At 37.5% G+C, this 15,290-nt stretch overlaps 1 protein-coding gene across 6 annotated transcripts in view; it reads left to right on the forward strand.

The window, feature by feature from the left end:
* Positions 1 to 15,290, forward strand: part of LOC138692626 (transforming acidic coiled-coil-containing protein 2-like) — a 302,133-nt gene that overhangs the window by 263,013 nt on the left and 23,830 nt on the right. For all 6 annotated transcript variants that reach the window (XM_069815690.1, XM_069815681.1, XM_069815700.1 and 3 more), the window contains 2 exons: positions 1,517 to 3,960; positions 13,527 to 13,632. In XM_069815690.1, coding sequence (XP_069671791.1) covers positions 1,517 to 3,960; positions 13,527 to 13,632 — 2,550 coding nt within the window. The remainder of the gene's footprint in view (positions 1 to 1,516; positions 3,961 to 13,526; positions 13,633 to 15,290) is intronic.

A 15,290-nucleotide genomic window follows, 5' to 3' on the forward strand; every position in this document is an offset into this window, starting at 1 on the left:
CACTCTTCAAGTCGTGGCAAACTCTCACTTGGTTTTCTCTTTGGTCATCTGTGAGCAAGCGAGGAACAAATTTTGCAGACACCCGTCTCATATATTCAGTTAAAATTCGCTGGACCGTGCTCCATGACAGATTCGTTTGCTCAGAAACTTCGTCAATGGTCTTTCGACGATCTTCATCAATTGCACGTTTGATTTTAGCAATGTTTTCGTCATTTCTTCCTGTCGAAGGACGCCCGGGGTGTGGCATGTCTTCAGTTGACATGTTGCCAGATTTGAAACTGGAAAACCACTCGTAGACCTGTGATTTCTCCGAAGCATCATTATTAAAGACTTGCCGAAGAATCCCAACAGTCTCGGCTGCATTTTTCCCTAACAGAAAACAAAATATCACATACACTCTTTGTTCGTTGTAGTCGACCATCTCACTAATCGCCAAACGGTTGAAACAGGAACGCAAACAACACAGCACCACAAACAAACCACTTAACTCAGACTTACGCCAGCTCAGTAACGGTCGCAGGAGACCCCAAACTAACACCACTTAACAGCACAACTCGTAACTACAAAGCATGCGCATGCAACAGTTCGGTTCTGGTTACTTTTGGGTCCACCCTCGTATTCACACATTCACAGTCAGTTACAACTGAATATCAGCTTGTGCAATCGACCTCTTACTTGTTAACTGCCCACCCTCCCTTCCTCCTGTCCGTCAGTGATAGCAAATGAATCACCCCGAGTTCAGTGTGGGCTGTGAGCATTGCGTAACTTTTAAGAGGTTCCCTGTATATAATTGCGACATATCCAATGGGAATTCAAACATTCGGAAGACATTTCTATGCAAACTTTGTAACAGTATTTATGGTAAGGCTTAATATAAAATTGAAATTTCAGCAGTTTTTCTATTAGTATTGTATTTCTTATGACTTCTCATGATAAATTTTGGCAGCTCAGAGTGCGTGTCACAAACAAGACGTGAATGTGTGTGTGTTTGGAACCTGTCTTGGAAATTCAGTTTGGAAAATTTTAAATGCACATAGATGACATTGATTCGTTAAGAAAATAATTCTTCCCCCACCCCACCCCCAAGAAATTTTAAACTGAATAGGTCTCATCTTTAATATGTTGTTCTTTTTTTATCTAATGGTTACCATGCTTTCATTGGATCCCAGATTTGCAGGTTCAAACCTGACTGAGTGCATTGGTTTTTAATGGTGATAACAACTCTTAGCATAGCTAAGGAAATAAGTGAAGTTAAGAAGCTCATATCATATATTTACAACTCATAAAGTAACCCTTTCTCAGAATAAGAATGTTAGGCAAGATTACTGGACATTTCTCGTCACCTCGAAATTTATTTCTAGAACTAGTAGGCCTACAGTTGGCCCATAACTGACAAAGCACTTGGACTGTTTCGTTCCCTATCTTTAGTTCATCTAAATATCCTCATTGTGACATATTATACATGACGTAACTTTCTTTACAGTGTGTATTTATATATACACTACTTCTTTCACAGATACAGATACAACTGAGTACGAGAGTGCTGCAGAGACAGATCCTCTTGATGCAGCATCTCCTATCGGGAGTCTCATTGCAGAGGATATCCTCACAAGCTTTCAAGAGGCTTTAGATAAAAAGTATCCACCATCTGAAAAAGAAGCTGAAGCAGAAGGAACAACTGAAAGTCCCGTTGTGATCGATGTAGACTCAACATCCAAGACAGTTGAGAACACTGCAGCTAATGAACATCCATTTGAAAAGGAGGAACTAATTGCAGAAAGTCCTGTTGAACCAGTAGTAAGTCAGAAAGTTGTACCTGTTGAGGACACAGCTGCCAATGAGCACCTGCTTTCTAGGAAAGAAGATCTCTCATCCAAGTGTCCTGTTGAGCCTGATGACAAGAGCAAGGTAGTAACATCTGATAAATCACCATCTCAAGTCAGTGATCCATCCCCTCTGTCAGAAGTTTACGAAGATGCTGGGGATACTGAAGTCAAAACAAACGTCGAAGAAGTGAAACCTCTTGATATTAGTGGTTTATGTTTGTGCATAAATAATCTATGTTTGGACAGTCCAAGAAAAGGAGAAGAAGGTGAATTACCTGTGCAATCTAAAAAGTTTGAAAATACTTTAATTTGTGACATTCCAAATCCTTTTCGTACAGTTGGTACTAGTGTATCGAATGAAAGTACTGAGATTGATGACACGTCTTTCAGTGTTACAGAAAATTCTACATTTGTAATAGAAGATAGTAAGGAGAACAATGTTTTGGAATTAACTCAGGTGATAGATGAAGTTAAAAGTCCTAGCAGTATCCCAGTTCTATCAGAGACTTCAAGAGCAAATGACTCTGATGTGTCTTTGAGCAAAGCTAATGATATATCTTTAACAGAGGGCAAATTAAGAACAGAAGATAAGTCTGATGAAAAGGAAGTTCAAATAGAGAAGACAGAAACTAACCAAACTGACAATCAAGAAGTTGTACATGACTTAATTGAGGAGGTCGAAGTTTCTACTGTAGAGAAAGTTGAGGAAGTCCCAACCACAGAGAAAGTTGAGAAGGTTCCAACTACAGGAAAAGTTGAGGAAGTCCCAACTACAGGAAAAGCTGCGGAGGTCCCAGCTACTGAAAAAGTTGAGGTCCCAATCACCAGTAAAGTTGAGGAGATCCCAATTCCACTCAAAGCTAAGGAGATTGTAACCACAAACAAAGTTGAGGAGGTCCCAACCACAGATAAAGCTGAGGAAGCAGTTCCTGAAGAAAGTGCTTCATGTGACATCAAGAGCAGTTTCGTGAGTGAAGACAGTGTTACATCTAGTGCCACATTTGAACATGTAGAAGTTGCAGAAGATACAAAGCAGTCTGAAGCTTCAGAGGAAGTAAGCCATTCTGAAGTTGAAGAAATAAACTTCGTTTCTGTAGATGCTGATAAAAACTCAAAGACTTCTACCAGTAGTAGTATTCACATAGAAGAGATTTTATTAAACAGAAGCGTTACAGATTCCATTGAAGAAAGCAAAAATCTTCTTGAAAGTAAATCTTCACCAGATTTGGATTGTACTTGGACTTCTACGTCATTTGAAGTTTTAAGTGCAGATAAAGATACCCCTTCAGAAGTTGTTGAATTGTCTCACATAAAAAAGGAATTGGAAACAAATGCTCAGAGTCCTCTTAAATCAGTTGAAGAACCAGAGTGCATAACTGCAGTTCCTGCTTCTGTCACTGTTCCGTCTGCAGATATCGGTGCTGGAGACTGGAAGTTCCCAGTCAGCAGTGAACAGGAAACTGAAGTAGTCAAAGAGCCACCTACTGTTTTGAGTGAACTTTTTGAGATCTGCAGTCGTCAGCAGAAAGACCTAGAATTAAGTGACGAAAAATTTGTGGATGGTAAAGAATTCTTTACCTCTCCGTCCAAATCTGCAAATATAAAAGAATCAGTAGAGTACAGTCCTAGAAAGTCAAGTCAGACACATTTAGAAGAAACTGTCTTAATTAATTCAGGGCCAAGTGAATTTGCAGAATTTGATCAATCCATAACTGAAGAAGCAGAGAAAATCTTGCAAGAAATAATAAACTCATCTTCAGAATTACATGAAGATAGTGTGAGAAAAAGTAGCAGTAGACGTTGTTCAGGTGTTACTCAGCATTCCAGCTCACTGAGCAGTGCTGAGGTCATGGCGGATTTGCGAGGGGTGTCAAACAGTACTACTGCAATTGCAGATGAAAATAGTGTCAATCCATTTATGTCGCAGTCTTCCTTGCGCCGGTCACCACCTCCATCAGGCAAACGTTCTCCTAGATCTTCAAGTCAAGGACCGAGCCCTTGCGATTCTCCACGCACAAAGTCAAAGCACTCATCTGTGCATTTGGTGAAAGAAAGTTCTCGAGATCATGCATCGGGAGATGCATCACCACGGTCGGGGAAGAACAGCCCTGATCGCAGGCATTCTTCCAACAAGGTAAATTACAAATGGTAAAATACGGCTTAAACAATCTATCACCATCACCATCATTACAGATTAGCTCATAGTAGATCTGTTTCAGCCTCATTTAGTAGTTCTGTAGATATTTTCTTCGAACTATAACATTTTGGTTTGTAAGCTATTATTTTTCTAGACATGTATTATTATTATTATTATTATTATTATTATTATTATTATTATTATTATTATTATTATTATTTTGGGAACGTGTTTCATCTAGTTGTTGCATATTTTTTTCAGTTTTGTTTATAATTGATTTTACTTGAGATTTTTTCTATCAAACTTCCTAGTTTGTCTTCTGAGCCATTCATAATTCGTTGTTTGTGGCCATAGCTTAAAAATAGTACAAGTTAATACCAGCTAAACGTTTTTTCTTCTTTCTTCCTTCCTTTCTCCCTTTTGTATGCCCTCTCCAAATTCTTGTGAAGAAAGATGGCTTGCCTGCCTGCTTGTTTGTTTGTGTGTTTGTTTGCATTGCACAGATCATTGTTATACCTTCCGCCTGCTAGTACCCCAATATAGTGGTGATGTGTGATTTGAAGACATGTGATTTTGTCGCTCTGTTTGTCACTGGGTCCTACTGTGACTGCTGTTTGAAAATCATGCTTTGAGAAATCGCCATCTCCACCTGATAGGCGACTCAGAGCAATGGCGATTTATGTACATGTATGTGACCAAATTATGTGACAGCTCCAGACAATTGGAAGTCAGAAGATTCATACTAACTGAAAGGACAAAATCCTGGTCAGGGCAAGTTGTCTGGTTGAGGTTTTTTCTGCGGTTTTCCCTCAGCCCAATACGAGCAAATGCTGGGTAACTTTCGGCGCTGGACCCCGGACTCATTTCACCGGCATTATCACCTTCATATCATTCAGAAGCTAAATAACCTAGATGTCATAAAATAACCCAATAAAATAAAAAATAAAAACAATCGAAGGACAAGATAACTGGGTTCTGTTGTCGTCCCACTCAAAAACTTAACATTGGCAGCTCCTTCAAATTCACACATCATCGAATAAACTCGATATAAGTGATTCAATTAATAATTCAAAACATTCTTGGTTGAATGTATGTGCCCACACATAATGATAGCACTGCTAACCACATGTTTGTTACTCTCTGTGCCAATCAGTATTGTTGGTATAAAGTTACGGCACCAGTATGCCAATTCCCAGAAGAGTGATAAACATAATTGAATATCTGTCTCTTCAAGATGGGAAACATTTTGCAAGCGCCAAGAATCATCTGAACACAAAAATCACATTGTGACAAAATCGCTATCATCTGTCACAGCTTGGAGCTGTGGTGGCAAAAATGCTGTCACATCTCACCTCTATCCCAATACAGCGTGAGTATAAATGACTTCCCTGATTATGAAAATTATTTGTGGACAAACGATTCAATGTAGAAAATTTTTATATATAACAGTATATGGAGAAACTCTCCAAGCTTTTAAACATACCTTATGGGTGCTCGATATGAGCTTCCCTTGTGACCCTGCAGACATCAAGCCAATAATTCAATTCGTCTCACACACAGCTAAGTGTATCCATATCGATTGCAACGATGGTGTTGATGATGCGGGCGTGTAGCTCTGGCAGAATTTTCCAGTAATGGAGGTACAAAAACAGTCTTTAACATACCCCCACAGGTAGAAGTTACACGGTGTTAAGTCAGGGGAACGTGGAGGCCAGGACAAGAGCTGCATGTTGTCTCCCCTCGCGCGATCAATCCATCTGTTTGGCAATCGGTCGTTCAGAAATGTCCGGACTTCGTTGTGGAAGTGAGGTGGAGCACCATTTTGTTGATATATGAAATCAACACTATCACTCCCCAGCTGTGGCATCAGCCACTCTTCTAACATGCCCTGACACAGTGGGTTCGAGAAAAAAGAAAGGGCCGTACACCTTGGACTTGGAAAGTGCAACGACAAAGACGAAATGCATCTCTTATCCTGGCCTCCACGTTCCCCTGACTTAACACCGTGTGACTTGTACCTGTGGGGGTATTTAAAGACTCTGTTTTTGTACCGCCATTACCAGAAAACTTGCCAGAGCTACGCGCCCGCATCATCAACGCTGTCGCTGCAATCGATATGGATACACTTAGCGGTGTGTGGAACAAATTGGACTACTGGCTTGATGTCTGCAGGGACACAAGTGGAGTCCATATCGAGCACCTATAAGGTGGAGAGTTGGAGAGTTTCTCCATACACTCGTATATTTAAAAATTTTCTACATTCAATCATTTGTCCACAAATAATTTTCGTAATCGGGGAAATCATTTATACTCACGCTGTATAATGCAAGCTTGTCAAGTCTTCACCACTACTATTCACTATGTCATTAAGCCAGTAGTTAAGGTCACTTCATGTGAGAACAGTCTGAAATAGCAGAACAGCTGTAGCAGTTTGGATCAGCTCCAACATAGCAGAATGTCATACTGTCTCCCTTTCTCTCACAATCAAGATACAGTGCACCGTTTTGTTTCCTTACAATTTCACTCTCCGCAGCTGTGTTAGCAGCTTAAGTCATGCTACCCACAAGATATTTGCAAAATAATCTCTTGGACAATAACTATCATTAACACTAATCGTTATTTCATTAAAAGTAATATTAAATATGGTCTATTTTGAAAACTTTTACACGAAATGTTACATCACTTACAGTTTCTTGAGTCTAAATATGTAATTTCCTGCAACGCTTTTTGTCTTGTACAATTGAATCGGCTCGAGCTAAAGGAACTAAGTCAAAATATGCAGTTTTGGTTTATGCGACAAATTGAACAACGGATGTCATGCGCATCGAACTGTGGAAGAAGGAACCAAGACTTTTAATTATTCTTTTGTCTTTTATATCATAAAAATATACTATTTGTGTTATTAGTGAAATGTTTTTTGCTTCTCCTGAAAAGTTATGACTTAGTTCCTTTTAGCTCCGACTGGTTCAATTGTAGTATCTCTCAATTTTCTAAAAAGATTGTGCTCTCTAGAATGACAAAGAACTTTGACTGTGGGGAATTCTCTGTAAATATTCTTTTGCACTTGTCAGATTATAGTTTGTGAGTATGTGAGGAACAAATGAGGAGGAACACTCACTGTTGTATAGCAAACCAAGAAACATCGATTCCAATTACATAATCACTACAAAAAAAAATCTTGCTCATACTAAGTGATAGATTAACCAGCATACACAGTCTGAGATGCTTAGATGGATGTGGAAAAACAGGACGGACAAGTCATTACACAAAACCTTCTAATTTTTTGTTGTTAATGGTTAACGGACCTGTATTTTTCATGTAAACAGTGAAACATATTTTTCGTTTCTCATTATACTCCCACTGTGGCTCAGTGCTTCGCCCTGGATTTTTAAGCCAGGGGGTCTAGATTCAAATCCTCAATCCACTCTGAATTTATAACTTGTTGGGCAAGCCCATGGTTCAGGCAGTATGAGTTTTCTCCATGTACTCCCCTGTGAGAATCCAACAAATTCTTCATTTCTCAGCACTAGAGACATACCGTATATACTCGAATAATCCTTGCACTCTAATTTTATGGAAAGACATCTTGATTTTTTTTTAAATTGTTACCTCATATATTTTTATTATATTGGTCATGTTGCAACACAATTCAGCACCTGCAATAAAAGAAAAGGAATTTTAATTTTGCATCTTGCATGAGTAAGAACAGCAAAATATTGATAGGATACTAACTTATCTCATTCATCATCACTTTCGTCGTCACTGGCAAAAGAGCTGTTGGCGTCGGAATTGTCATCGTCACCATCGTGACACAGCATATCGTCTTATTTTCCATCCAGTGAATTGGTAATCACACACTTCTTAAAGTTACACACGCTCTCGCTTCAAGGCAGTAACGGCCGGTGATCCAAATCCTCGGTGAGGCCAGATGCAACTAGTTTAAGTGCCTCCGATAGAAAATGTTTATTTATGATATTAATTATTATTTTTGTTATATTATTAATATCATTATTACTGTATTATTATTATTATTATTATTATTATTATTATTAGTCTATTATTATTATTACTACTAATGAAAAATAATAATTTCACTCACCAAATAAGTTGTTATGCTGCAAGTTTCAGTGATTGTTTCAGTGTGATGAAGCAACCCATATTATGTGTTGAAATTTCCCTTTCTTTCTTTCTTTCTTTCTTTCTTTCTTTCTTTTCTTTTTTATTTTTTTCCTTTGACAGCAACGAACAAGGCCAACAGAGAAGTTTATTTTGTTCCACATTACGACTTAACCATTTATGTTGCCCATACCAGGATGCAATAGAAACTCGCGTTTTAAGATTATCTGTCAGAAAAATTGTCAGCGATGTCTTAGGTATCTCGGTCGGCTCTCTCTTTATTTAAAACTTCCTTTCTTTCAATATTATTTCTTCTCGAAAAAGGACACTCTAACAATGAATTAACTACACCAGCATTATTTCTCGCATTTCTTTCTCTTTATATTTTCCCGAAATACATAACAACATTGGCCGAGATTCACTACTGTACTACGAAGTACAATAGTACAACACCCTCGCTTAAGTCATAAACTAAGACATAAGAGGAGAGAATAGTGTGGGTGTCTGCCTGCCAAAGAGCTGGAATGTTTGTTATTTATGGCCTATTTAGGAAGACAAGTCACCCTATTCCCACCCCACTCTACCCTTGAGGCCGGCCCATGGTTGAGACCATGGTTGACCAGGCCAGACGAATTGTGCCTCAGTTACAACGTTTAAAGCGTAACGTCAAAAGCCCGCGAAGACAAACAAAAATCCAGAAGCAGACCCGGCACGAGCGATCCTGGCCTCATGAACAAATTTTACTGCAAAACAGGTCTATATACATCACAAGCCAGACCCGGCACTAGCGATCCTGGCTTCAGGAACAAATTTTACTGCAAAGCAGGTCTATCTACATCACAAAGTTTTCAAATGCTTCTACAGCGATATATGCTTCATTCAAATAACTAATACATTACATAAAAACAAAATTTGATTTCAGTTAAGCCAAGTGACTGAGGCCCGGCCTCACTTGCCTCAGTCAATCAGCCGCCACTGCTTCAAGGTCAGGATACCAACTTTGACACAAATAATACCTGCATCCCAATTTTTAGCTGCCAATTTTTGCAAAAAAATTATGTGGCGATTATTCGAGTATATACAATATTGAGAGTCACCTTGTAGAGTCAGGGCAAATAATGACAAACTAAGGGCCCAGCCATTGTATGGTATTGTATTTATTAACATTTCATGGTATTCATACATTGCTTCACAGCTAGAATATGGAACAAGTCTAAAAATTTAACACTACTATAAAGTCTTAATTTATAGTCACAGTCTAGTTGAAATATATACAGAAGAGGTTTACAATATAGTCTACTAGTACAACACAAAATTTTAGTATCAATTTTATTAAGCATTGTTGAATGTCATGAATTCACCTACAGAATAGAAGGTGTAAGAAATTAGGTACTTCTTTAATTTGGCCCTAAATAATCTTATGCTTTGAGTTTCATTTTTTTATATTGAGAGGGAGGCTATTAACAATTTTTACTGCCATATAACGCACTCCTTTTTGATAGCACAATAACATTGCCAAAAGAAGGAAAAAAAAAAAAAACAACTTTCTCATCTACTTGGAATGCTGCAAGAATTTGTTGTTGTTGTTCAAATGCCTAGACATTTGGCAACGAAGTCTTTAGTCATCTTGCACTCCAGCTGCAAGAATATTTAATGCGATGTTTTTCAGTGTCTGTTGTGAACGAAATCAGGTGTATACTGTTACAACTTATCATAAACCCTAACAATTAATTTTGAATTGTTTTAAAAGATCCAATTAAAACACGTATTTGTTTCCAGATCTGCCTTACTACAGTGTTCATATTTTTAAAAACACCTTGAAAATATCTATGGAAAATATTGGAGTATGAGTGGACAAATAACTTTGTTACCAATCGTCCAGCATTACACAACAACATATTTAAAAAAATCGCAGTTTCCAACAAAGTACCCTATTTTCAGAGATTTTACTGTCACAATGACTCCATGAAGCAAAGCCATGTTTGAAAAACTCGTAATTATGTGAAATGTATAAAAGAAGTTTCATGTAACAACTATTATTTTCCATGTTTCACTAGAATAAAAAAAAATAAAAACCAAAAATATTGGAATGCAAGAAGACTAATGGCTTTATTGCCAAACGTCTAGGCAGTGGACACACACACAAAGTAAAAACGTGCAACTCCTTGACTCGAAAAGTGACTTATGAAAACCTTATGGGCCATGTTTTGCAAAATGATAATATGTTCCTCTTTTACATCAGACATCAATCCTAAAATGTTCTTAATTCGACAGCAACTCCCAATTTCCTTCTCCAGCATGTACTATACCTATGTCATATCGTATGTTTAGCTTGGGGAAGAAAAAAAAAACTTCAAAACTACGGTACCCTGTTGTGGTTGGTTTATATCGAGATGTATAGTTTTTACAAAAAAAAAATCTTTTCTCTGTTCCATTATTCCCCTTCCAGCATTTCCTGTCAAGTACACTAGATTTCATGAAAATTCGAACACACACAAGAGGTACTTGGCTATTTAAATAATTTCGCACAGACACATGCACAGATTCTCTCTCTTGGCAAAACGAAAGATTGAAGATTTCATTAAATTATGAACTTATAATAAAAGGACAAGAAGAAAAATATTAAATATGTGATTACCTAGTTATGGTTTGTTTGTAAACTATACCTTTGAAGACAGTAAACTATAGAATTGTTTTAGACTGTAGCCACACTTCAACATGAGGATGAAGATTAGACTTATCCATAGCCGTGAGTTTTAACTGCTTCTAATTAAGTAAGAATTTGATAGCAGATGATATGATGTATAGTTTTACGTAAAAATACGTCTTTCTCCTCACTAGGTATGAGTAGACAATTTGAAAATTGACTGTTGCATAAAAATGTAACCTCCCTTGTTGTTCTTGTGTTTCCCTTGTTCTCCTTGTGTTCCCCTTATTGTCCCATGTTCTTCTTGTATTCTCTTTGTTTTCCTTGTGTTTTCCTTGTTATGCTCATGTTCCTATGGTACTCCTTGTCTTCCCCTAGTTCTCCTGGTCTTCCTCTTGTTCTCCTCGTCTTCCAAGTTTTCTTCTGCATTTCCTTGTTCTCCTTGTCATCCTGTTATCTCTGTATTCTCCTTGTTTCATTTCTTGCATCACGCTTACTGTACTCCAACCACGAGAAAGTCTCAGGGGAATGAGACGCAGTGGGGTGATGCTATGAATGAAAGTTGATGTCATAAGGTCACACACGTGGGTAGACGCAGCTCCATTGGCTATCTCTCAAAGCATAACATTGATGCACACATACTAGTTACAAAATTAGATCACTGTTAATTTCCTGGTCTTTTAATCCCTCCATACAGGAAATAACATATGCAGGAGAGTGCATGTTTTTTAAACTCATTTTAACTGTAATACATACTAGGTTCAAAAAGTTTCCGGAATTTGCTAGTATCATAGAAACAACATACCTTAAACACTATTCTACAGCATTCCCTTCAAAATAGTTGCCTTCCAACAACAAACTTTTGCCAACGCGTGTAGAGTTGCTGGAAGCCATTTTGTGAAACCCGTCTTAGTGCTCTCGTCGCGTTTGCGATAACCTCTTCAGCATTGAATCTCCGTCCTTTCAGATGACTTTTCAGACGGGGAAACAGAAAGTAGGCCTAATCAGGTGGTGAGAGATCAGGAGAGTATGGTGGGTGATCCAAAGCAGTTATGTTGTATCTGGCAAGAAAATTCTTTACAATAATTGCGCGATGAGCAGGTGCATTGTCATGCATAAGGAACCAGTTGTTTTCTACCCACTTTTCTGGATGTTTCCTTCTCACTGCGTCCTGGAGGCGACGGAGGATTTTTACGTACAATTCTTTCGTTACAGTACGACCTTCTGGAATGAACTCATGGTGGATGAGACCCTGAGAGTCGAAGAAAACTTCCAACATAACTTTGCCTTTGGAAGTGTCCCTAGGAAATTTTTGCTTCCGAGGAGATGTTTTCGATTTCCACTCAGATGACTGTCGTTTAGGGACTGGGTCGTACAAGTAGCACCAAGTTTCATCACCAGCAATAATTTTGTTTAAGAAATCACCATCTTCATCAGCCATACTGATCATGTCCCCAGCAAGAGTCATTCTTGTTTCTTTCTGTTCTGCCGACAACATTTTCGGAACTAACTTCTGAGACACGTAATGCATGTTTAGATGCTTGTGAAGAACATTGTGTACACTTCCGACTGATATTCCGACCTCTGCTGCTATCTCTTTTATGGTTTTACGTTGGTCGTCCCTCACAACATTACGCACACACTGAGCGATTGCTTCATTTGTTGCAGTTGTTGGTCGGCCGCTGCGTACGTCATCTTTGATGCTATCGCGGCCACCAGAAAAGCATTTATGCCAGGCATACACTTGAGTTTTTTTCATTGCTGCTTCGCCATATACTTCTTCCAACAATCTTAATGTCTCTGTAGGAGTTTTGTGTAACAAAACACAGAACTTGATGTTTGTACGTTGCTCTGTGGATATAAATACAAAATGCGACGAACAAACAAAACACTATGATAAACAATTGCCTACAACTCAAAACCAACAATCGCCATTATCAACAAACTTTAAGGAAATGACATCATGAATGTTACCAACAAAACAAATGTATAATATCCCTTGTTATATATTAATACGAAAAATGGTAGTAAAATTCCGGGAACTTTTTGAATCCAGTAGTATTATCTATCTTCTTCGTTCCAATAGATGACGCAATAGTAAGCACATTCCTTTCACGGTTAATCTCCTGGTTGGAGAACAGTATATTGTTCTACGTAAAGTTATGCAGTATAGTAAAGCTATGCGCCTGTTGATGGATGATTGTATTTATTCAGATCCAGAAACAGCACTGAGCATGTGCGGTATGTTATAACGGATTTATTTCTGGGTCTGTATGTAAATACATACAACACAGTAAAGCTGTGTACCAGTCGATAAATGTGATTGCACCCACATGTAGTTCTGTGTAAAGATGCAGCATAGTAAAACTTTGCACCTATCGATAAGTGATTGCATCATCCACACGTAGTTCTATGTAAAAATATGCAGCATAGTAAAGCTGTGCACCTTAAAATTACCAGCATAGTTCAAACTGTGAGAAGTTGGACTCTTGATCCTGGGCTGTTCTTAGGCATGGATTCGAATCCAGTCTCAGTTGATTACCTAGTGTTTTTCCCAAGGTTTTCCATAACTGTAAGGTAATGTCAGATGATCTCATGATGAATCCTCGGACCTAACTTACAAATACCATGTCACCGCCACCAATCCCACTGACACTAGATAACTTCACAGTTGATACAACGTTGTTAACCAATTTAAAAAGTCCCTTAAACACTGGACATAAAATGAAATTTTTATTATGTTCAATTTTTAATGAAGTAATGAATTTTTATTAAATTTAAATTTTGGTTAATTTTACAGGCACCCAGTGTCGAGGGGTCTCCTAAGAATTCAATTAACTCGGAAATAAATCAGAGTGAAGCAGGACCTGATATAGCAGAAGATGCCCAAGTGCAAAGCAGAGATGGTGAGTTTCACTGTTCATTTTAGTATTCTCTCTCTTTTTTTCAATTTAAAATTATAAAATTGTTTACAAAGAAACTATGGCCCACGTATCATTTGAAACTTTTGTCATGAATTTTATTTCTTTTTTGTCATTTTTTTGTTTCACCATGGATCCCGGAACAAGTGCTCATACTCAGTATAGGGAAGGATATATTTCACGTCAAAACAACCAGACTTTTGCAACACAGTGTCATTCTATATTAGGATATCACATGTTATGTTTTCAATTAGAAAAGTTAACAAGTCTCCTGTCACTGCATCCCCTCGTAGTCTGAGCAAGCAACATTTCTTTTCATATCTTTTATGTCTGTTCATTTGTGTAGTATGAAGTAATACATAAAACTTCTGAAATTATAAAATGTATATACCATTAAAAATGATTTCTTGATGCCTTTTTCTGTATATTACACACATAAGTACACACACAGACACACACGACTGTAATGTATGTGTATGTATGTATGTATGTATGTATGTATGTATTTATTTATTTATTTATTTATTTATTCACACTGCAATGGGTATATACCCGGTGGCAGTGGTAACTAATTACACTCAATAATGACAATAATAAACTTATTAATTAAAACTACAGTTAATAATAATAATAATAATAATAATAATAATAATAATAATAATAATAGGGAATATCCTAAATTAAATGAAGCACGATCACTTAAAATAACATTTAAAATAAATCTAATTTGTATCTTAAATCTAAGTTCGAACTAAAACCCACGAGTATGATATGTTAATATCTGCACAAGTACCTTTCCACATTACACTCATTTCGCTGTCAACTCACTCACTGCACTGGAACTACGACACATTTCACTGATTCTATCCTGATTTCACTAACACTTCAAAAAACATTTCACTGTTCAAATACTTTGCACTGCCACTATAAACTATAAAGCTTCCCTGACAGGAACACGTTTCACTGATACAACACACTTCACTGATACAACACTTCAATAACAAAATATCATTTACATCCTTTACATACTGTGTATAATTACCGTTTATTAGTGAAGTCCTTAAGCCTATTTTCAAATACGTTTTTGGTTGTTGGTAAAGCCTTTAGTAAGTCTGCAGGTAAAGCATTTCAGTCCCTGATAGTATGATTGAGAAAAGAAAACTTTCCAGTATCCGTCCTCTGTCTTCTTTCCCTCAATTTATATGAGTGGTCGTTCCTTGAAGAGTAATTTGACGGTTGCAACCTATTTTTTATTTCTCTCCAGGCAGGCTCACCTCTGTGTGTTTTGAACAGTGCGCATAATCGAATTCGCGTTCTCCTGTCCTTGAGTGTGTCCCATTTTAATGGTGAATTTTTCCGACAACACTTGAGAGCCCGTTTTTGAATCTTTTCCAGTGTCTTAATGTGTTCTAATCTGTAAGGATCCCAACATGCAGCCCCATATTTATTACTGTTCGGTTCTACCAGCCTTATGCCTTAACTGTAACATTAATGTGCACCCCTTATTTCTGTGGTGAAAAATTACACTGGTCAACAGTAATTTTGCATATAGTGTGTGATATATCAATTCATATAAATTTTTGGTTGTAGAATTCGAAACGGCCTTTGAAATTGCTGTATCATGTAAGGGTTTTGAGATATTT

This window comes from Periplaneta americana, chromosome 2 (genome assembly GCF_040183065.1).
Source record: "Periplaneta americana isolate PAMFEO1 chromosome 2, P.americana_PAMFEO1_priV1, whole genome shotgun sequence".
Classification (NCBI taxonomy): domain Eukaryota; kingdom Metazoa; phylum Arthropoda; class Insecta; order Blattodea; family Blattidae; genus Periplaneta; species Periplaneta americana.